General features: G+C 35.6%; 1 protein-coding gene across 5 annotated transcripts in view; it reads left to right on the forward strand.

Annotated features, from left to right (window-relative positions):
* The window catches only part of LOC113235497 (protein shank), a 209532-nt gene that overhangs the window by 35171 nt on the left and 151613 nt on the right, over positions 1-22748 (forward strand). For 4 of the 5 annotated variants that reach the window (XM_026471209.1, XM_026471212.1, XM_026471211.1 and 1 more), the window contains exon 3: positions 9418-9435. The exons of the other annotated variant lie outside the window; for it this stretch is intronic. In XM_026471209.1, the coding sequence (XP_026326994.1) occupies positions 9418-9435 (18 nt within the window). The remainder of the gene's footprint in view (positions 1-9417; positions 9436-22748) is intronic. 5 annotated transcript variants of the gene reach the window in all.

Below are 22748 nucleotides of genomic sequence, written 5' to 3' on the forward strand. Positions count from 1 at the left end.
AAATTTACATAGTTGGATTCCGAAATTCATATTCTAAGGCAAAATAGCCCTTTATACGCTCTACAATGATCCACACCAAGCACATTCACAGGAAATTCGTAAGATCTGCTGCCTCGATTCGTAGCTCAATTGTCAAAGCGGTGGCCCCGAATTAGCGAAAAAGTAGCTGGTTGTCCAGTCAGGTCGAAGGAATTCTTCTTTGTGTTTGTTCGATCTTTGTATCAAAAATAATAACACACTAGTGGAGTATTTTTTACCAGAAAGATGACTATCATAGTAGTAAAATTATTAAATTATCATGATATACAAAAAAAATCTTACTTTTTTTGGAAATTTTACGGATTTTTAAATTCGATTTATATTATTAAATTTTAAATTTATTTAGCCTTTTATAATGTTTGTTTGTGTCGTTAAAATTGAAGTGAATTAATGTTAAATTGAAGAGACCAAGAAACAATGGTTATTATAAAAAAAAACCTATAATTCATTTTCATCAAAATTTCTGAGTGACGGCCATTAGTGCTATGAAAGACGAAGTGTCCCTTTAATAGCTCTCTTTTTGTATGAGAAATTTTATAGATTTATTTAGAATACTTTTTTTTGCCAAACTTGTTTTTCACTTTAATGGCGCGCGTACTGTACTAGAAGGCGTCAGGATATTGATTGTACCCGGGCGCTACGTGGGCTAGCGTCGGTGTTGCGTCTAACTTCTCATAAGGACCTTTAGTAGTGGTAGCTGATACGTGCGGGATTATCTAAGGATCAGGGAGTCACAACACTTATCGACACGGATTAAGCCGGTCACAAAAATCTTATGTAATAAAGAGCGAAAATGACGTTGTGCGTTTCGCGACGGCGACCCGAGCGCTTTATCGCTGTTATTGCATGAACATTAAGGATGTTCTGTACCGGGTCAACTGATTCCGAGTGAGTAAATGTGGTGAGTGCATCACCCGGTCCTTCTTCTAAGATAGGCCTAACTTTCTCTACAATTTCCCCTGATAGAAATTGAAAATCAGACACGTTCATAGATGATGCTTGTTCACTCTGCCTTTAACAACAACCAGGTTGTATTACTTGGGAAATATGATACGGCAAAGAATTCCACATCTTAGAATTACGTATAATAAACGTAGAAGCAAAAACACTTTGCGCAAATTATTGGAACATGTCTGGTTGATTTATTGTTATGATATCAGTTAACGAGACGATTATGTCGTGCGCCTGGTGGTCTGCCCCTGCCCAAAATTGTTGCGGAGCCACTAAGAACTTAAATCGCAAAAATCTGAGGAGAACAACCACTACGCCCGCCACCCAAAGACTTAAAGTTGACAAGTTCCTTGTGCCTGTAGTCCCATGAAAACTCATAACCTTCAAAACCGGAACGCATTAATACTCACATTGGTGTTTGGAGGCAGAAATAGGTAAAGTAGAAACTTCCCAGGACGAACTCTGTCACAAGCAGCTCTACTGCTTCTATGATTAGTAACGGACAAAAATGTGAGATCAAATCCCATTAACTTATACAGGGTTATTTGTAAAAAAATACTAACAAACGCACAGGACTATATTAGTAACATATTGAGCAACAACTTCTATAACTTTTAATCATTCACCACATTATATGTACATGTACGTACAAAAATAAAAATTTATTTAATAAATAGATTATTACCAAATACAGATTTATAAAGTGTCAGATATTACAACAAAACTTTAAAAGTTTATATTTGGTAAATTTAGTATGTCTTGTAAAAAGTCGTGGAACAAAAGTTCTGCCGCTGTTAGTTGAAGGGGCTTTATTTTTTTTTTTTTTTTTTTTTTTCAGTAAAAAGGCTGATTATGGCAATTTTGTATTTTTTCCTAGGAGGATAATTTTTGAAGATACCTCAATAAAATATTTGATATTTTTTAAATTTAATTTCTTTAAAAACATTACTTTCTTAATTTTGAGTTTTTGTTTGTAACAAAGCCCTTTCAATTAACGGCAGGCGGAGTTATTATTTATGATGTTACTAATATAATCCTGGGAGGTATAAATGTTTACAGACGCATGTACATGACGTTGTTCCTTTTAGCATTAATGTACTTAATTCAAAATATCAAAGTTACTTTATTCGACATGCAATAAAAAATTACAAAATAACAAACACAGTGTTCTCTGATTCCGCTGCAGAGGGCTATGGAGTACGTAGGTCTTGTTGATAATCTGCCACAGGTCGTAATATTTAAGAGCCCACTAAAAATTATCAAACACACACCCGAGTAAAAACGATAATTGAAATACCGTTTTATAAACACTCTCACAACATATGGGGTACCAATTTACAGTTTTACTATAATCACCTAATTTTCCTTCATCTGCAGCCAAGCTGTAATGTGAGCATTACAGCGTTCAGGTTTTGATGTATAATGGTGCTGGTGAAATTACAGGCACATGGAACTTATCAACGCATGTCTCAGTGAGACGGGCGCAGTCGCAGTGCCCCTCAAATCTTTGCGAATTAAAGCTCTCGAGTGACACTGTAACTGTTATGGACAGGCGTGTCGCTTACCACCAGGCCCACTACCTGTTCGTCCCGTCAATTGGTATCATTAAAAAAAAACTTGTATACTGGGTGTAAGTTAAAGTAAATAAACATTTTTATTTTACGGTTAAAATTCCAAAATATTCTCTCTTATGAACATTTACGTCTGAAAGTAAATAACAATTGAGACGTTGCTCCTCTTATAGGATTTACAATATTGATGGAAAAAGGTTATTTACATAGATCAAGAATCAGGGATTATTTGTAATGTAATGTTACTAACAACATAAACAATTTTTGTTCCATTAATTTTTCTTGCTTTTTTTTTTGCTTGCATGAAACGCTTGCACGTTTGAACTTGCTACCTTATTACGAAATACAGATCTAAAAATAGAAAGTTCTTTTTTGGTAAATTTGTTATGTTTTATAAAAGGTCGTGGAACAAAAGTTGTTGTTTATGATTCTAATAATGTAGGTCTGCGAAGTTGTTAGTGTTTTACAAATAACCCTGTATAATGTAAGTAATTCCTTCAGGTCATAATATTTTGTAAATTGCGTTCATTATATTAGTGAAATAAACATAATAATCAGTATCAATACAGGAAATTATGGGAAATTTGCGTGAGAAACACGAATGAGAATTGTGAACAGAACCGTTGCGTGTGCAGTCGACTGCGAATAAACATTTCGCGAAGGGAAATTGACACCAATTTTAATGTGAAATATTTATACAAATGAAGTCTATTTTGTCAAATTATTAAAATTCGCACCAATGATCTAATAATGCCACGTCTGCAAAATAACAGTTTTTTTCAGGAAAAAGCTTTAAAGATTCTAGGAACGAAGTTAGTCGATAACTTTTTATGCTTTAATAGAGGAGCTATAAAATTTCACATATTGTAACTAGTAGGTACATGCATGATTTGTATCATTTCGTTCTTTTTAATGTGACAAAAGCCTTTTTGACGTATGATCACAAGTTTGTGTTTATTGTGCCAAGGACATGAATTCAAGAAACCGTTACGGACAGTCCTCATCATCCACTCATTTTTAAGTTTCACTGCTGAGTACGGGTCTCCTCCCAGGCGAGGGTTTTTAGACGATAGTCCGCACGCTGCTGGCCGAATGCAGGGTCGGAACTTCACACATTTTCCGAGAGTTATGAACCTTCTTCGACGTAGTTACAGCCACTGGCTGTACTGTCTCGATCTACATTTGTTTCAAGTTAGCTGAAGTCAGTTTTGGAGAAAATTTTTAATAATACATCTTTTATTTCTTAGGTTGTATTTAATACGTGTTTTACGGCCATATTTGTATCTAAAGTTAAACAATTCTTGTGACATAACTAAGCAATGACTCGGTACGATTATTACTTATTAGTTAGCCTTTTTGTACTCGAAGATACCTTAATTAGTTAGATCTGGACAATGGGAAAAAAATCCATTGGTTGGTTGGTGGGCCACTCGATGCTCTAACCACCAATCTGACCAACGAGGACCGTGTCCTATTTATTGAAAGTTAGTTAAATTAAAACATATACCCAAAAAACCTGTTCCGAAATTGCTATTCCCAAACTAGTTTGTGGCTATTTTGTAGTGTTACACCCAAAAAGAGCCAACGTCCTGGAATAGCTTTTAATATGGTGCCTCTAAAGTCGATATTGAAATGCAAATATTCCTGGAGCCATCAGAGTGTTTGTCTAAGTTCAGATTAAACTTCAAGTGCCGTCTCAAATCTTTAATTAAATTTTCACCAAAAACTCACTTTCTATGTGAATTACGTAAATATTGGAGTCTCTCTTAAAGTTCGTGTAGTTTCAAGAGCTTGTCATCAGATTTCCCCCTTAAAGAGCCTACTTTTGGCGATGAAATGTTTAGCATTCTTGTCCACTGTTTCCTCTAGCCTTCATTATCATCCAATCTATGTAACTTTTTTATGATACCATGTGACAAGGGTCACGTCTATCCATTACAGTTACAGTGCACTCGGAGCTTTAATCGCAAAGCTCTAAGGGGCATTGCCACTGCGCCCGTCACCCTGAGACTAAGTTGACAAGTCCCATGGGCCCAATGCATGTGCCTGTAATTTTACCAGCACCCTTACCTTTCAAAACTGAACGCAAACTCAAAAGATGAAGTAATTTGTATATTTATTAGCTCACTAATTTTATGATGTAACAACTCGAGCTAGTAAGTAGTAAGTTAAGTTATAAATAAGCAGTGTTTTATATTTTCATAGCAATTGTTGTAAATGGTTTTTCGGTACTCATGAAACCAAAAGCAAGCAAGTAATGCTCTCATTTTTTGACGGCAGAAATAGGTAAGATGGCATTATTTTCCTGGATTAACTCCTTAACAAGGAGCTCTACTACTTTCTTACTTCTGATGCCTTTTTTAAACAGTTAATGTTTTAGTCCTCGCCTTTGACCACTTATTTGTACCCTTTGGACTTGAAATACGAGGTCCCAGTAACCTTTCTTTCCATAAAATGCTGTAGCAAAAATTGATACGAGACCCTAGGAGCTTGCAACTACCTTACCCAACGTATAAGCATAGGCGTACAAATCTGCTGTGCTTAGTATATTAACAGTAAGTATGTTTGAAATACATATACACTTCTGTACTTATCAGCACGGCAAAAATAGGGACCCAATTTCATGAATTGAATTTAGCCCTAGTCCAAGTATATACTGTTTCTACAACATTTAAACGCGGATATATATGTATGTATAGGTAGATAAAATAGTTACGGCCATAATATACGCCCTTGTGGTAGACGTTGTTGAGTTGATTTGACATATATTCAATGTTGCAATTCCTATTATTACTGGTAACTGGAGTCTTTAATAACTTTGCCAAACATTAATTCAACACAGCCTACAAGCATGCAATACATTTATAAAAGTGCAATACACGTAGGCAGCCGTAGGCGGGACAAGTCCGGCGAACTCGTAAATCGCAATAAGCTAGGTACATCGCCATTCACTATGCTATGTCCACTTTATAACGATAGTGTGTAACTGTATAATAGATTTTATAGTTAAGAATTATAGTGTGCCGTTTATAAAGGGAGAAATGTACTCACATGTAATATGAGCATTTAAGACTGAACAATATCTGCATTAATGCAAAACTATAATTGTGTAATCTATCTACTACGATGTTTTACTGCTACAGAGAAACTTTTCGAACTGATGTCATCGTTGCGTTTCCACAATCGCGCGTCCCGCCAAAGGAGGAAAGCCCCCACCAATATCAGTAGATAGCAGTAGAGTTCCTTATGAAAGAGTTCGTTCAAGGAAGTACTGCCATTTTACCTAGTTCTGCCCCCAAGTAGTATTGTGAGCATTACTGAGTTCCGGGTTGGAAGGGTAAGGGTGCTGGTAAAATTACAGGCACATGGGACTTGCCTACTTATGTTTCAGGGTGACGGGCGCAGTGGCAGTGCCCCTAAGATTTTTGCGATTTAAAGCTCTGAGTGGCACTGCAACTGTTATGGACAGGCGCGTCGCTTAGCACCAGGCGCACGACGTGTTCGGTCCATCACTAAGTATGATAAATAATATAAAAAAAGAAAAAATCATTAATACCTGGCATTGTAAAACTACGCGGGCATTACGTTCGTTCCTTCCTCGAACCTGCAAGATGTGGAATGGACTCCATCCTGAAGTATTTATTTCCTTTGTGCTTTAAAAAGCGTGTAAACGGATCTCTTAAAGACTGGCAACGCGTAGACGGCCCATCTGATGTTGCAGATGTCTATGGGCGGCGATGACTACCTCCCACCAAGTGGCTCATCTGCTCGTTTGCGTCCTACTTTATATAACAAATATATAAAAAAAAACTACGATTTCGTGAGATTGCCATTTTAAAATGAGGCTTTTTTATGATTCTAAGTGACGGGACGAACAAGTCGTGCGCCTGATGGTAAGCGACACGACTGTCCAGTCCATATCACTGATGCAAAGAATGATTTAATAATTCCTGAGACATAAGTAGACAAGTTCTATGTGCCTGGAATTTCACCAGCACTGGTACCCTTCAAAACCGAAACGTAGTAACGCTCACATTACTGGTTGTCAGAAATCAGTGAGGGGGCAGTACTTCCCTGGACGAACTCTTTCACACGGAGCTGCTACTAAAATGCTAAAATGCTACAATCAAATGTTAACGGTCATCTTATAGTGGTGGCATTGGGTAATAAATATGTCTTTTGTAATACATGTGATGCATGCATACATGATGACGGCTTTGCTAACGCATCCGATTCGTAATTCGATACGGGTATAAAAACGGACTTGAAACACCTATGCGCCTTTGTGTGAATTAATTAATTTGTGGAACTCTTATTTAAATTGCGAAATTCTTAATTTAAAAAGGTTCTAAAGATAGATTAGAATACAACCTGGCTAAGACAATTACATATCTTCGTTTATCAAGCGTTGCGCTTTCACATTTATATGGCAAATGGTTATGGAATAGAATCGCCTGCCTGCAGACTTATTCCCTGAACGCTATAACTTGAGCCTTTTCAAGGCGAGAGTGAACAAGCATTATTTAGGTGTCCTCACTTTTCATCAGACGAGATGAACAGCAAATGCGCACATAATGCTTTAAAAAAACAATAATATTATTAATTAACATCCAAACCTCAATGTAACGGAATATATCGTTTGTAATTTCCTGTCATTTCAATTAATTTGCGAGTATTAAAGCGCTTCCGTCATAAATAATACAGAAAGTTATTAGTGTGAACCCACACGGCGTTGTGTTGCTACGTAGTTCTGCTGCGCGCCCGTCATCAGAACACTAAGGGAATCTCCATACTTGTTATCGTTGAATCGGCTTGAGCAGCCGTTCAGAAGTATATAAATCCATGCAATAAGAGCGCAAAAGAACGTTTCGCGATTCGCGCTTTGACTGCCGACTCAAAACGAACAAGGTCTTTTTCGCTCTTATTGCATAAACATAGCTTTATGTTAGTTTATTTTTGACCGGGTTAGAGCGATTCCTTGTGGTTAAATGTGGTAACTACCTTACCGCGGTGCCCGTGTGTAGTACAACGAGTGAATTCATATACAAAATAAAACCGGGCGATGCCATATCTTATCACTTTGGAGCTTACACCGTTATTTACAAAACTAATAGACGTCACAATGTTAAGGAAAAAAATAATTGAATTGTCACCCTGAGACATAAGACATATGTTATGGATAGGCGTGTTGCTTATCACCAATCGCACGACTTCTTCGTCCCGTCTCGCTTGAGGTTATATAAAAAAATTTGTTCACAAGTACCAAGTGTCTGTAATTTCACCATACCCTTTAAAATTGGAACTCAGTAATGCTCACATGACGGTTTGGCGGCAGAAGAAATAGATAAGGTGGCAGTACTTCCCTAGAGGAACTCTATCATAAGGAGCTCTACTGCTAATGAATTGATTGTGAGAGGGTGAAATAAATTGCATGCAGAAACATTAAACACAAGATGCACAATTATTTTGCACGATTTAATGAACTGAGTTCGCGAACTAGCAACTTACTTCCATTTTTATGAACGTAGTTTTTTTTTTAAACTTCAATAAAATGAGTTGGCGATGGTACTTGTACAGTAAATACATCGTAATTCTTAAATTCGACAGTCCTTTTGTTATAGTTTCTTCTTACCGCCTTTACAGTTAGCATGTCCTCAAATATGGACCATTTTTTGTGGTGCGGTTGGTACCGCTTCCACTTACGAGCAAAAAGGCACTTTAATTGGCGACCGCGGTTCGCATCTCTTTAGATCACAGTAAAATCACACACCGCACTACGCAATACCATAGAATATAATATGAAGGGTCAAAAATTATAATTTTTTAAAAGTTTCGTAATGTAATTTCGTATGTCGATTTATAAATAGCTGACATTTGTAAATCCGTAGTTTTTGTTACTTAAAGTATTATTCATTGATTTCGTTTTTTATGAGAATCAGGTCTTATAATGTAATTTATATTTGCTCTTATTGTAAGAAAGACGGAAAGACAGCTGTCTTTCTATTCGATTATGTTCCCGCGTAGCTGTTATGCTTATGAATTCCATTCTCGTAGTTACTGTGCTCAGTGAACTACTGGGTAACTTAAACTAGATAATTTAAGTGCTATGTTTATTGTCATTAATTTGAAATTTATTATACACATTTTTCACGACACCATAGGCCTTATTAGCTTCAAAATTTCCACAAATTTTAATACATCTAGCTTATGTATAATTTTCGATATTTTTTCTATGCTGTTTTGAGTTTTTTTTACAGTTGCTATGCTTCTTGGAAGTGGACAACGATAAGGTTTTTAAACTGTGGCCCGACACTCGTCGACACTCGACAATACAAACCAGTTTTACCGTTACGTGGAAGTAATTTCTTAAACGTACTCGCAGCACGGCACTATGCTATTTACATACTATCTGATTACGGAATTGGCGCGAAATTATTTAATTTCGATGGCATTCCAAACGATAGTGTATTGTAGCTTTATTCTTTTTTTAAATTGTATATTCGTGAAATGCCGAAGACATAGAGCGACACTTTTCAATTTTTTTTAAACTATGGCCAATTATAAAAGAAAGTGAGATGTGATGAAAATTTGAACTTTTTTATATTAGAGATGCGAAGTTCTTTGTGTTGTTATCAATAGCATAAATAATACGTTATCAAATAATTATTATTCACCTAATCTATCGAAAATTATTATATGTAAGCTTGTAAATACACACATAAATTATAACCGATGCCCTAATTACTCACCTTATCTTAATAATAATTAATTGTAGACGATAAACCTAGTTTCTAACATAATTCAATTAACATAATATTTATGTATATTGTTTTCGGTGGTGACTGCGACAACACAGGTGGCCACTTGGTACAGGGTACGTCATTTGATGTATAAAGAATGTGCAACCCCTGTATATTGCATGAATCGTGATTAACCGAATGATTCAATTAACTGAGTCACTCCAACCAAAACATCCTTATAATAAATATTAAGTGCATGACGAATAGCATGAAACAAAATAATCCTGATAGATATTTCATTTATTTAACTTACCTATAATACGTACTTTAATCCGTTCAAATATTATAATCCTCTTTATCATTTCATTTTATCTGTACTAAATACTTACTTATGTTATTTAAAAACAACTCTTCAAAAGTATCGTTTGTGCATCTCTAGTCTTTTAATATGCGAACACCATGTTCAAATTCATTTTAAAAAATAATTGTGCGAGACCATTGACATTTATAAAACTGTTCTAAATTTAAAACTTTTTTCTAACTTTGGAATCTAGTGTTAATTTAAAAACTATTAAAGAGGAGTTATTAACGACGAGTTATTAAAAAGGAGTTTGTATTTCTCAGTCCATGAGAGCCATGTCCAGTTTTAGCATGATTGCAACTAAGCTATGTAGCGGCCAACATCCGTTGTCCTACTTTTGAGACGCCCCTATCTCCGCATACGTCTACTCTGTACTCATAAAGCCTTTTATGCAGTAATTACTCTTCAGTTAATGGAAAATTAAGTACTTCATCACAAAAAGTAGAATTTCTTTTGTTTTCTTCTAGAGTTTGATCTCCTACGACGACATTGAATTGAAATTTAAAGTATACTACAATTTTTTAGATATCCTTGTGTTGCGTAACACCGTATGTATTTGTCGTATATATTCAGTGTATTTTTATGATTAAAGACTTTAACCAAACCCCTATAGAACATGTTTTAGCTTTTATTTATAATCTTTGACAATTCGAAACACTTTTGTAACATATTCATAGATAAAAGTGTTGACGTTACATTGCTTATATAGAGAAAGACTCGCTGGTTTTATCTTCGGAACTGAAAATTTTTCGTGCTCATCAGATCTTTGTTCTTAGAAAAACTTGCGGTTTTCGGGACGCGTGCTTATTTAGCGGGACATAAACAGTCGGACAATGGATACACGGGACAAAATATGGGTCGAGATATTAAAGCGAACAAGTGCACTGTTCGGTTGGAAATTCGTGCTTTTGAAATGTTACATTTTGATATTGTTGAGTTTTCCTTAACAGTGTTTACTGGAATAAGGTGGTTTATAATTTCTGTTATACAAACATCTTTTGGGTGTTACTATACAAAAAACTCCCAAGTTTCTGTACAAAGTCATATTTATAATTGCGGCTATTCATTTTTTTCTTGATAAGTTTATTTCTTAATTCATAAGTTTTAAAATTTAAATAGTAGTGATGTACATCAATATTATTCAAAATGCAAGTGTTTTTAACCAACTTTAAAAAAAGGAGGAGGTTCGACTGTATTTTTTTGTGTGCATGTTGCGTGATTACTCCGAAATTTGAAAACCGCTTTCGATAATTCTTTTTTTTGTCGTAAAGGGGGTACCTCAGTAGTGAACCCATTCTAAGTTGAAGAAAATGTGTCTGTAATTTCACCAGCACCCTTAACCCTTCTAAACCGGAACGCAGTAATGCTCACGTTACTGCTTGTAGGCAGAAATAGGTAAGGTGGCAGTACTTCCCTGGACGAACTCTTTCACAAGGAGCTCGACTGCACTACTGTTGGTTTGTTTAAACCAACAGTTACACGCGATTTAGATCCGAAAAAATTGTTTCATTTCCAACTTACATTAGAGGATACTCTTTACTTTCACCACTTTTGCATCCTAATTTTCCTTCGATCCGGTCGGATTCAAACCGACGTCTTCTAGCTAAGCGTGTCAGACGCTATGCCAACTAAGCCACGGAACGAGCCAGCGGATCTCACGAATTTCTCTATGTGCTTGTTTGTCGGGTTTTCGGCTTTATATCTGGAATTATAATTATATTTTGTAATGGAATTATGCCAAATTTCGTGCCCACGATTTCGGACAGAAATGGGTTCAAATCCTGTGCTTTGGGTAAAATCCCGGGAGGGTTGATTGGGTTTTAACCCACTCCCCATCTCTGATCACAAAGTATACTTTGTGAGTGTTAATAAAAAACTTAGCATATGACCCATAATGATAATACTTACTATGTATGCAGGATAAAACTAGAGAGATAAAATAGTTGTGCACTAAGTGCATACCTTATGTACAATGTAGTAAATCATCCCGAACCTGAGGTGTTAATGGAAGCTCGTAAAGAAGGAACTCATCAATAAAAATTGCGATAAATTTATCTATAGTAAACCGACTTAACTGCAATCTCTGTATATGTAAACACGTATGTTCATTATAATAAAATGACCAGCTAATGACCAGGTTTGTAGGTGCATTGAAAATATTTTAGACAAAACTTTTAGAGAAATGTGTATTTTCGACATTTAAAACACTGCTAAACACTGCAAAAACTATTTAATTTTTAAACAGAAGTCTTTATTCTGTCTGAATGTTACGGAGAGTGTGCGATGGAATTACATGATTTAATTAATTCCGCCTTCCCCTTTCCATCATCGGGGGACTAGACGTAGGCTAGGATTCCATCCCTATTTTGTGGATGTTCCAAATATTAGCGTTAAACTTCCACATTCATATGGAGAACGTTTATGGGGTGGAATTCCCTGCACGCAGACTTGTTCCCTGAACGTTACAACTTGGACCTTTTTAAGGCGAGAATAAACAGGCATTATTTAGGTGTGCATGCTCCATCGTCGACCTCATCGTCGATTTCCATCAGGTGAGATAAAGGTCAAACGCGTTTTTTTTTTATTTACATATAAAAAATCAGACAAAACGTGTTTTAACGCAATGTAACATCAACTATGTCGTTTTCACGTACATTGCTAAATTAGTCTGGCTGCGCTTGTATATTACATTTGTATAAAAAAAATGTGAACAATCTATACAGAACCCAATTAATAATTTTTAGAATTTCTGCTTGCCTGTTTGTTTGTTTATATTGTAAGTCAGTCCTTAGAGTAAATATAATTTAAAACCTTTCCATTCAATCAAAAGGCTTTTACTGTAAATAGTCTACTTTCGATTAATATTGAAAATGTATACTTAATGGATTATTGGGCTATTTCCCAACAATTTCTGTCAAAAGCGAAGTTCGGGGTTTATATTTAGAAATTGAATGAATCATACTTTGCGAAACGATAATAAATTATTGGAAAACAAAGTAAGTATTTAAATAATTTATAAAATTACTTTGAATTTAACTGGAATTACAAATTTTCATCATTAAGAATTACCAAAAATTAGCAATCCAATTGAAATTGCATATGGCCAAAGGGCTGGACGCCATAGTGTCAAGGAATAAGAAAAAAAACTACTTCCGAGATGCAATATTTATTTTATTGAGTATCGTCGTGGTTTTACTGCCATGATATCCATTCCTTTTTTTTGTGACAAAGAAAAATTGCTTCGAACTCGAACCCAATTGATCTACGGGACGAGTAGCAGACCTTACGAGCTTCTCTATGTGCTTGTTGCAGATCTTCGTTTTTGGTGTTAACGGCTTTTTGCCGTAGTGATATCTGTGAGAAACCCATGAAACCTACTTCCGAAGTGTCGACAAGTGCATAAAATCTTATCAGAGGCGTTTCATAAAGTGTTTTTCATTTTTCAGTTTCTTGCATCTCTTCCAAATCTTTAAAAAGACGGCAAATTATTTTTAGGAATAAACTATGACTAATTTGAAGTTACTGTCATAATAGAAGTTCGGATTCAGAGTCCCATTAGTTTGAGTTCGGGGAAAAATTTATAGGAATTCTTGCAATAGAAAATAATTATCAAAAATAATTACTTTTAATCGAGACGGAAAATATATATCGACGCTTGAAAAGCAAAATCGGATAAGCGACACTTTTGTATCATATTGAGTAATATATGCCGTTGGAATCAGAAACATTAGATGATTCCAACGGCACCTATAACTCAATATGACCAAAAGTGTCGCTTATACCATTTTACCTTTCAAGCGTCGATATTTATTTATCAGAAAAGTTTAAAAAAACTCTACTTGAGATGCCCTCCGAAGTAAGCCCCAGTTAACTGACAATAAGTTCAGCCTGATGACAAATGGAGTAAATATCCCACAAACAAGCATTCGGTGGGTAAAAGAATGAATAATCAAAGATATCAAAACCAAGTGCGTATATTTGTTGCTCCTTTTTACCATTCAATAAGGTCCTCAATAAATAAAGGGTCGCGACATTTCCAGACGGCCTTGAAACAACTGCGGCCCGTATAAAAGAAGCGTCGGTAGTCTATAAATCGACTTACAATCGAATAAAAAGACGTTTCGAGAACCTTATGACCGCGAATTTCGAGTATAATAGGTACAGTCACGTGCAGTAATGTGTAATACAGCTAATCCTAAATTCAATTGTTATATAACATAACATTTTAACAATAAATTTCCAGAGATAATCGGATTATATGTGTTATTTTACGTGACTGTACAGCAGGTTTGTTAATTGCATGGATAAATATTAATTCAGTATAATACAAAATTACTGTAATCTAAAAGAAAATATTTACAACTTTTGTGTCGTTTTACAACATTTGCAGAATGTTTAGAATTAATTCGTTTTATTTGCTGGGAATGTACGTTCAACTTTGGTTTGACCTTTTTTTTATAATATCAAGTGACGGGACGAACAGGTCGTGCGCGCCTGATGACGCCTGTCCATAACAATTGCAGTATCGTCAGAGCTTTAAATCGCAAAGATCTGAGGGGCACTGCCACTGCCCCCGACATCCTGAGACATAATTTGACACGGTCCATGTGCCTGTAATTTCACCAGCATCCTTACCCTTCAAAACCGGAACACAGTAATGCTGACATTACTGCTTGGCGGCAGACATAGGTCCTTACCTATACAGTGGCAGTACTACCCTGGACGAACTCTTTCACATGAAGCTCTACTGCTACTAGACCTACCGCTTCTCAAGCAGAGACAGTGGGTTTGAATTGGGGCTCGCACTCGTCACTGAGTTTTTCGGAATTAATGTGCGAAATTTAATTTGAAATTTACTATGATGCTTTTTGGTGAAGGTTAACATCGTGACGAAACTTGCATGTCGAAAAAGGTCACAACTCTTGGAAAACGTGCGAAGTTCCCAACCCGCACTGAACGAGAGTGGGGGTTATGGCCTGAACCCGTGTCCAACAATGGAACGTATAAATGGGTTGATGATGATGATTTTTAACCACAGTTCAGAAAGGGGTAGTTTTCATTATATAACTGGTTGATGACTTTACCATTTCAGTCAGCCGTGACCATGGGACCTGTAAAAAGCCCGAAACGTTGGTCTGTTAAAAAAAAAACAAATATAGGTACTCGATTCAGATTTAAAAAAATGTTCTATTTTCAAATTCGTTACTTGGTCATTCTCGTACTAATGTTCACTACCTAATTTCCGTAGCAATTTTTATTGTTTAAGTATTCGATTTTTATCATACAATATTATTTAATAATTACACAATAAAATACTTGAATTTTTAAATAATCAAAATTGCAAGTGAACACTAGTCCGAGAACGACCGTACAAGATACGAGAGATAAGCTGTTGACTTCGTACAGTATGTTATACGATCGAAGTACTCGTGCCTCTTTATACAGTCCGAGTATTTACAGCCCACTACCTCGAGATAATTTTATGGCCTGGACTTTGAATATGGAAACGGCCTTATGCAACCGCCGACCGACTAATATTTTACACCGAATGCCTTTTGCGTGTATTTCTTTGCCTTTATACCGACTCATTTAAAAAAAAATTATAAGTAATATGTTCCATACAAATTAAATAGTCTTTATTGCACATTTGAAATTGCAATGGCTCACAACATTAATGTAAATATATCAGAGTAAGCAACCTTCAGATAGAAAACTAAAAGGGCCTATCTTACGCTAAATAACAACGTGCTTTAGACTGTTCTCGCGAAACGTTTTATTGTCTAAAGGTAACCTTTCTCAGTAACAGCACTAATGACTTTGGTAGAAAAAAAATTTGAAATTCGTTTTTCATTTTATTTTTCATCACAAACCTCAAAACATCAACTCATTCACACGTCCCACTGCGGGGCACGTGTCTCCTCTCAGGTCAGGATTTAGGACATAGTCCGCCACGCTGGTCCAATGCGAGTTGCTGACGTCACACGTTTTTCGAGTGTTGTAAACCTTTTTCGTTCAGGTTTCGTCACAATATTATCCTTTAACGAAAAGCTTATGATAAATTTCAAATTTAATTTCGCTTAGCTCAGAGAGTTCCTCGATGCGAGTCCCGAATTCGAACCCACGGCCTCTGCTTGTGACGCAGTAGGTCAAATTACCACGGCTTATGTGGTTATCTGTTTCCTTAAAATATTAAATACAAGTTCTTATCGTTACTTAATTATTATTTATGCACTTTTTTCATTTGAATGCTGTGTTCACATCTACTAGGGTACATTCTTCCAGTATCATTAAACATAAGGGTAAGTAATAGTAAGTGTTTGGTTAAAAAACCAAACATTTTTACTTAATTTTGGAATTGTATCTAGTTTTGTGAACCGAATAAAAAAACAGTTTGCTGTAAGAGAATAACAGGAAGATATAAACTACTAAGTGAACATTTCACACAAGGTCCTTACGACTTGACCGTCCATTCTCCGTGCCCACACAACGAAATAAATACACGCCCTCTCCTGGTTCATGATTACCGAAACAAATGACTGTTGTATACGACAGACAACTATATACAGCCTTAAAATAACTAAACACACATCCATAGACGTAGGAACGTCTAAGGCTCAACTCACACTGGCGCAGAATCGAGCGGCTTCCCGCGTCGACGCGTTACTTGAGCGTGAGGCGTCAGACACCGACCACACTGTTATACAGGCGCACTAATGCAGGCGTCGTCACGCGTCGACGTGGGTCGCCAGGCGTTCTAGTTGAAAAACAGGACGCGACGCGACGCGACGCGACGTTTCGATTGTGCGCCAGTGTGAGTTGAGCCTAAGGATGCTAAAGATAACACGTATGATTCTAACTCACATCATTTTTTGTATAATCTCAGTGCAGAGTACTAATAAAACCGACCTGAAAAGTTCGTAGAATTACATTTATTTGCCAAGTTTTATTGAAATCGTTTACTGGAAATAACAAATACAAACATTTCATGCATAGTAACAAGTTCTTTAGTGAGAGCTGAAGTCTGTAATAGGTTGGGGACCTGCTTTACAGATCACCAGCTCACTCCATCCAGGTGTATAAAGAACGTAACATTATTTAAAAAAATACGATCTTATTACAAAATAAGCCGTAACATAACAAGAAACAAAGAAAGTGCGTGAAACCGGATTCGTCCGCTGGTTTGCCATCCTTAGAGATGGAATGTTTTCTTCAATTTTAAGTGGACCAATACTGATGTACCCTCCTTCCTACAAAAGAAATCATCAAAATCGGTTCACACGGTACACAAAAAAATATAGTCGAACAAGGAACCGCCTCCTTTTTTTGCAGTCGTTTAAAAATCAAGTAAATCTGCTTCTTCAAAATGACAACTTCTCAGGAGAGAGGTTTGAAGAAATTAATCGGTAATTTCGTTATGCGTAAATAGGACATTTATAATATTTCATGCATACAGAATTGGTTTCGTGTAGTTCGTATTATATTTGACTTTCATATGATGAAAGCACTTTTAACATGATCACGTGGAGCTTTAGTAATCCATGGGTTACTTTTTAGTAGGAGGTGGATTGTGACGGAAAAACGTTGTTTGCACAGTTTGATTTACAATATCGTACTCCATGTTGTCATCATCGTCATCATCAACTCGTTATTCGTCCCACTGTAAGAAGAGTGTTTACCCCATTAGACATCCGTCTGAAACAATTACTATGAAATAAGTTTTTAGCAGTAAAGCTCCTTGTGAAAGAGTTCGTCCAGGGGAGTACTGCCACCTTACCTATTTCTGCCGCCAAGCAGTAATGTCAGCATTACTGTGTTTCGGTTTTGAAGGGTAAGGGCGCTGATGATATTACAGGCACATGGGCCTAGTGAACTAAGCCCCTAAGATCTGCGATTTAAAGCTCTGAGTGGCACTGTTATGGATAGGCGTGCAGCTTGCCATCAGGCGCACGACTTGTTCGTCCCGTCAAAAGTATGAATCATTCGCATCATGCGTCTTCTAATTTAGTCGCGTTACTTCTTTTGTGTATCGGGCCGAACGAGATTTGTGGTTGTCTATGTGTGTGTCCATGGCACCCGCGACACAGGGTTTCCCTAGTGCGGGGCTATGTTGAGTGTGTGCGTTATTAAATCATTTCTCTGGGCTACCATCGTCCTTATTCTGTGTTCTTGATGTAAATGATTAATTTTCGGCAAAATGTAATTACGTCGAGCGCCGAGCCCGTTCGCATAGCTGCAGACCTCCGCCTCGGTGTTTGTTATCCTCACCGGTGTCCTTGCGGCAAAGACGTAAATGCTCTCCACAAAGGGTCACCACAGTCTTTCCTGCCCGCTAAGCGCCGGCCATATCTCCCAGCATGCAACCCTCAACGACATCATCCGCCGGGCCTTAGCCACTGTTAACGAGCCCGCTATTCTCGAACCAAGCGGCATGTCGCGAACAGATGACAAACGCCCGGACGGAATGACTCTGATCCCTTGGAGTATGGACCGGGCACTGGTGTGGGACGCCACATGTGCCGATACACTTGCCCCATCCCATCTCCATCACACCAGCAAGAGGGCTGGTTCCGCAGCTGAGCTGGCGGCATTAAAAGCAATATGTACCAGGATCTTGTCTCCGACTACCTATTTACAGCCTTTGGAGTCGAAACCCTTGGCCCGTGGGGCCCCAGTGCCCTGCATCTACACAAAATTTGATCAAAAAAATTAATAGACCTATATATACCTTACCCAACGCGTTAGCATAGCAATACAAAGGTGGAACGCTGCCAGCATCTTGGGCACCTTGCCGCGGGTACCCAGTTTTATTCATATAATTTAAAAATCCTAGTTTTACTTTCTAGTAGTTAAGCTTTTATTGTCTTTTTTACCTTACCTGTATATTATCTTAATTAAACAAGAACAATCAGGGAATCTAGTTTTACCTACATACTAAATAATATTAATGATTTGATAAAAGAAATAAACTTTGTTTCATAATAACAGTTAATATTTTATTATATTACAACGTGTAGGCGTTGTTGGTACCACTTGTTACGGAAAACATCAGAAGACAGCTTTAGAAGAAATTATTGCCAACAATAGAAGACATTCTATGGCTTCCTGGAATATCGATCTCAAAAACATCTTTTAAAAACTGAAGGGTAGCGACAAGTCGTTTGTTTATCATGATTAGATTAGTTTATAAGCAGCTCGGTGTCTTATACTTTCTGAATGTAGCTGTATAATACATCTATATATTAACAATATTAAGCTTATTGCTTATCACGATGTTCGACTATCATGGTCTTCAATTATTTTTGTGCAATCACTCCACTACTTTATTATAATAATACAAAGATCGAACACAAAGAAAAAATCCTTCGGTCTGGGCTCGAAACGGCTACCTCGGTTTTTCGTGGCTAATGCTCTCCCAACTGAGCTACGGAACGAAACAGCACACCTTACGAATTTCTATATGTGTAATTCTGGTATGGGCCACTATTCTTGAATTATGAAGTAATTATGACGTTCCTGTGAATTTGAAGGCTTCGTCACCTAGCTAACTAACCTAAATAAACTAGCTGTTCTTGACAATCGTCTTCATAAAGTCTCAAATTCATTTAAGGAGCAATGTATACGCTTCTATGTTAAGATTCCAATCAAGGTTGGCACGATTAAATAATTTTCATTTAAATCATGATTTAAATGGTGGTTTATCAAATGATTTTTTCAATAAAAATCAGTGATTTAATCAAATGTGTTTAATTTTATTTTCTTTCACAAAAACATAAAATTAGACAACCATATTTAACAAAAAAAAAGACTTGGATCTGAGAAATCAATATCATTATTATAATACTTTGTAGATAAAAAACATTCCTTTCAGTCAAATATTAAAGAATTAATTTTCAAACGCGATACGTAGGTTCATTTAATTAATTTAATTTATTTTATCTTGTTCATTTATTTATTCATTTCTTTTATAGTTTGATATTTTTATAATGTTAGAAGTATTTATGATTTAATGTTAAGTTAAATTTATTCATATGTAGGTATAGTGTATAATAAATATTAATACTAAGTTTTATTGTGTATAGCAAGTATTGTTTGTATGTAAGTGTACGTATTTAGTTTACTTATTTGTTTCACAATTATATGTACATACATATATAGTCTGTATTATTATTTATCATGCTTATAGACATCTCGTGCTCTGTTTTTACTTTTAATGTATATTTGCTATTGTAATCCCAAATAAATAAATAAATATTTAAACAAAAAATCTAGCTTGCCAGCCTTTTCAATTCCCAGTTGGTTCCTTAAATTACTATTAACAATTCCAAAGGTGGAAAACACTCTTTCCTCAGCAGCTGAAGAAGCTATCGCTCCAAACAATTGCTTAACCATTGGAAAAATCTTTGACTGTTCTTGTCTCTCTTGTAGTCTTCAGTAAATATATTTTTCTACAACGTCCAACCCTCTACTGTGTCACATTTTTTTTATATTTTTTGATCTACTACATGATTAACCTTTTACATTACTACGTTTTACGCAAAAATATAGTCAAAATGTATGATAAAATTAAAAAGTAAAAAAATCGTGATTTTTTAGGGTTTTTCAAAAAAATCGTGCTTTATTCGATTTTTTCAAAAAAGATCATGATTTTTTTATTCCAATTGATATTTACGAGGTTAAAACTATAGTGAAACCTAAATTGTATATTTCTGCGTACTTGGATAACAAAAATCCGTGGTGGTGACCCGTTTAGCTTTTGCATGTAGTCTCGATTTAAAATGTTTAAATTAAATATTGTAATGATAAATGTATTCAAATGTACATTTAAAGGAGCAAACCCTGGGGTTTCTTGCTTATTCTTCTCAAGGGAATCTGCCTTGCGAATGAACAGTAGAGTTTAATCAGTATGACGATTAATAGTGTAATTTGTTTACCTATGAAAATAAGATTATTAGACTTTGACCTGAAGGCGATGATTACTCTTCTTTATATATCTCACTTCTATTACAACAGTGTTTTAACTCAACATATGTGAAATTTAATATTATGTCATTACTGAACGTAAAATTTGATGCTCTACACGTCAAAAAAACCGTCGTCAGAATATTGTAAGAAACAATCAAAAAATATCTATTTAACTCAAAATGAGACACATTTTATGAGAGCTATTTCTGGCCAAAATAATCCTTATTCAAAAACATGAAATTATTTTGTCCACTTTGTTTTTAAATATATTTGAGAAATTGTTTAAGTGTCTATAATAAACTATAACATATAAATTTTAATGATTTTTGCGGGAAGTGAGTAATTCGTTTTTCATCGATTCTGAGAAAGTCCTCTTTTTGAGTTAATACACTATTGTACAGTGCGCATGTTGATTACAAAGCAAATTGCTAAGCTTTTTTAATTGCTTTTAGTTAAACGATGGCCTACAACTATTGGTAAATTAGAAAAACTTTTCAAGTTTCAAGGATCAAATTTTCGTTCGAAACCATTCAACGGATTTAAGTGACCGACATTTAATAGAATTACGGTTAATACAGGCAACTGTCATTTTGTTGTTCGAAAAGCCGACGTGGTTTCGACTGTAAGCCGATCCGTCTTTACGATTGACATTAATCCATCCTTACTTTTGTAAACAATTTGAACACATTATCTTACCTTCCTAGTGCACATCGGTACCTCCTATGAACACTATGCCAACTTTATTTTTTGGTAATTTTTGTAATGAGCCATATTCATTTACTAAAGTTATGCTCCCCAAATTTTGTGCAAAAAAACACATTTTGTGAAAAAAAAATAAAGAAACAATTATAAAAAAAACCGATCTCAAAAGTTCGTGGAACTACATCTATTTAACATCGAACTGCCTCTGTGGCCGAACGGTTACCATGCCGGACTGCCACGCAGAGATCCCAATTTCGATTCCCGGTCCGGAAGAAATATTTGTATGGCCTACATTTATTTCTCTCGTAAGTTTGGGTGTAATTTGTGGCTGTCTATGTGTGTGTCCATGGCACACACGACCAAGGGTTTCCCTAGTGTGGGGCTATGTTGAGTGTGTACGTTATTATTATTATTTTTATTTGCCAAGTTTTATTAAGATCGGTTACGAGGTGGAATATTTTCTTCAAATTTAAGTGGAATCAATACTGAGGTACCATCTTTCCAACAATAAAAGAATCATCAAAATCGGTTCACAAATGCAAAAAGTTATCGCGTAACATACATACAAAAAAAATACAGTCGAATTGAGAACCTCCACCTTTATTTGAAGTCGATTAAAAAACAAAATAAAAACAGAACAGGTCCATAAATTAAGTTGGCATAGTGTTTATTGGAGATACCTATCGACATACACACACATACCAACACACACAGTTTCACTCTTACACACACTCTCTCACATTAGTTTTGTTAGTTATCAATTTGATAATTATCTTATTATTTATAAAATTAATCGGAACAACAAAATGCTACCGCCAGGAATATCGTGCTGTATGTTTGTTTCACAGACGTAGCTAAATGTGTCAAGTGTCAATCTCGAAATATGTTTCCAAATCTTTTATCCAATGATTTTTTTTATCAAAAATTATAGAGACAAAAAAGATAATACGGTACGCTAGAAGACGTCGGTTCGAATACGGCCGGATCGAAGGGATTTTTTCTGAGTGTTCGATCTTTGTAATAATAATTATAACAAACTAGAGGAGTAATTTCACAAAAAAATAAATGAATATCAATGCAATAAAAATTGAAAAAAAAAAGACAATTTCTTAATCAAAAATTATACAGAAATTATACAGACAAAATTATTAATCAGGGTGGATAATTAAAATATAATTATCAAAGAAAGTAAATGTCTTGATAATTTTGAATCCTGCGTTATATTGTTTATATAGCAGGTAGCTAATCGCACCACTGACTATTGTAACACACGTTAGCCTAGCTTAAAAGTCAGGCGACAGACAACCTTGAGACAATACTAACAAGTAATACGACGTGTTCTGTAAAAAGCTAAAATAAATTATTATTTTATTATTGCAAAAGCAGTAGAAAACAAATTTATTTTTAATACGACTACCACTC

Source organism: Hyposmocoma kahamanoa, unplaced genomic scaffold, assembly GCF_003589595.1.
Source record: "Hyposmocoma kahamanoa isolate Upper Pololo Valley unplaced genomic scaffold, ASM358959v1 87, whole genome shotgun sequence".
In the NCBI taxonomy this organism is placed as follows: Eukaryota; Metazoa; Arthropoda; class Insecta; order Lepidoptera; family Cosmopterigidae; genus Hyposmocoma; species Hyposmocoma kahamanoa.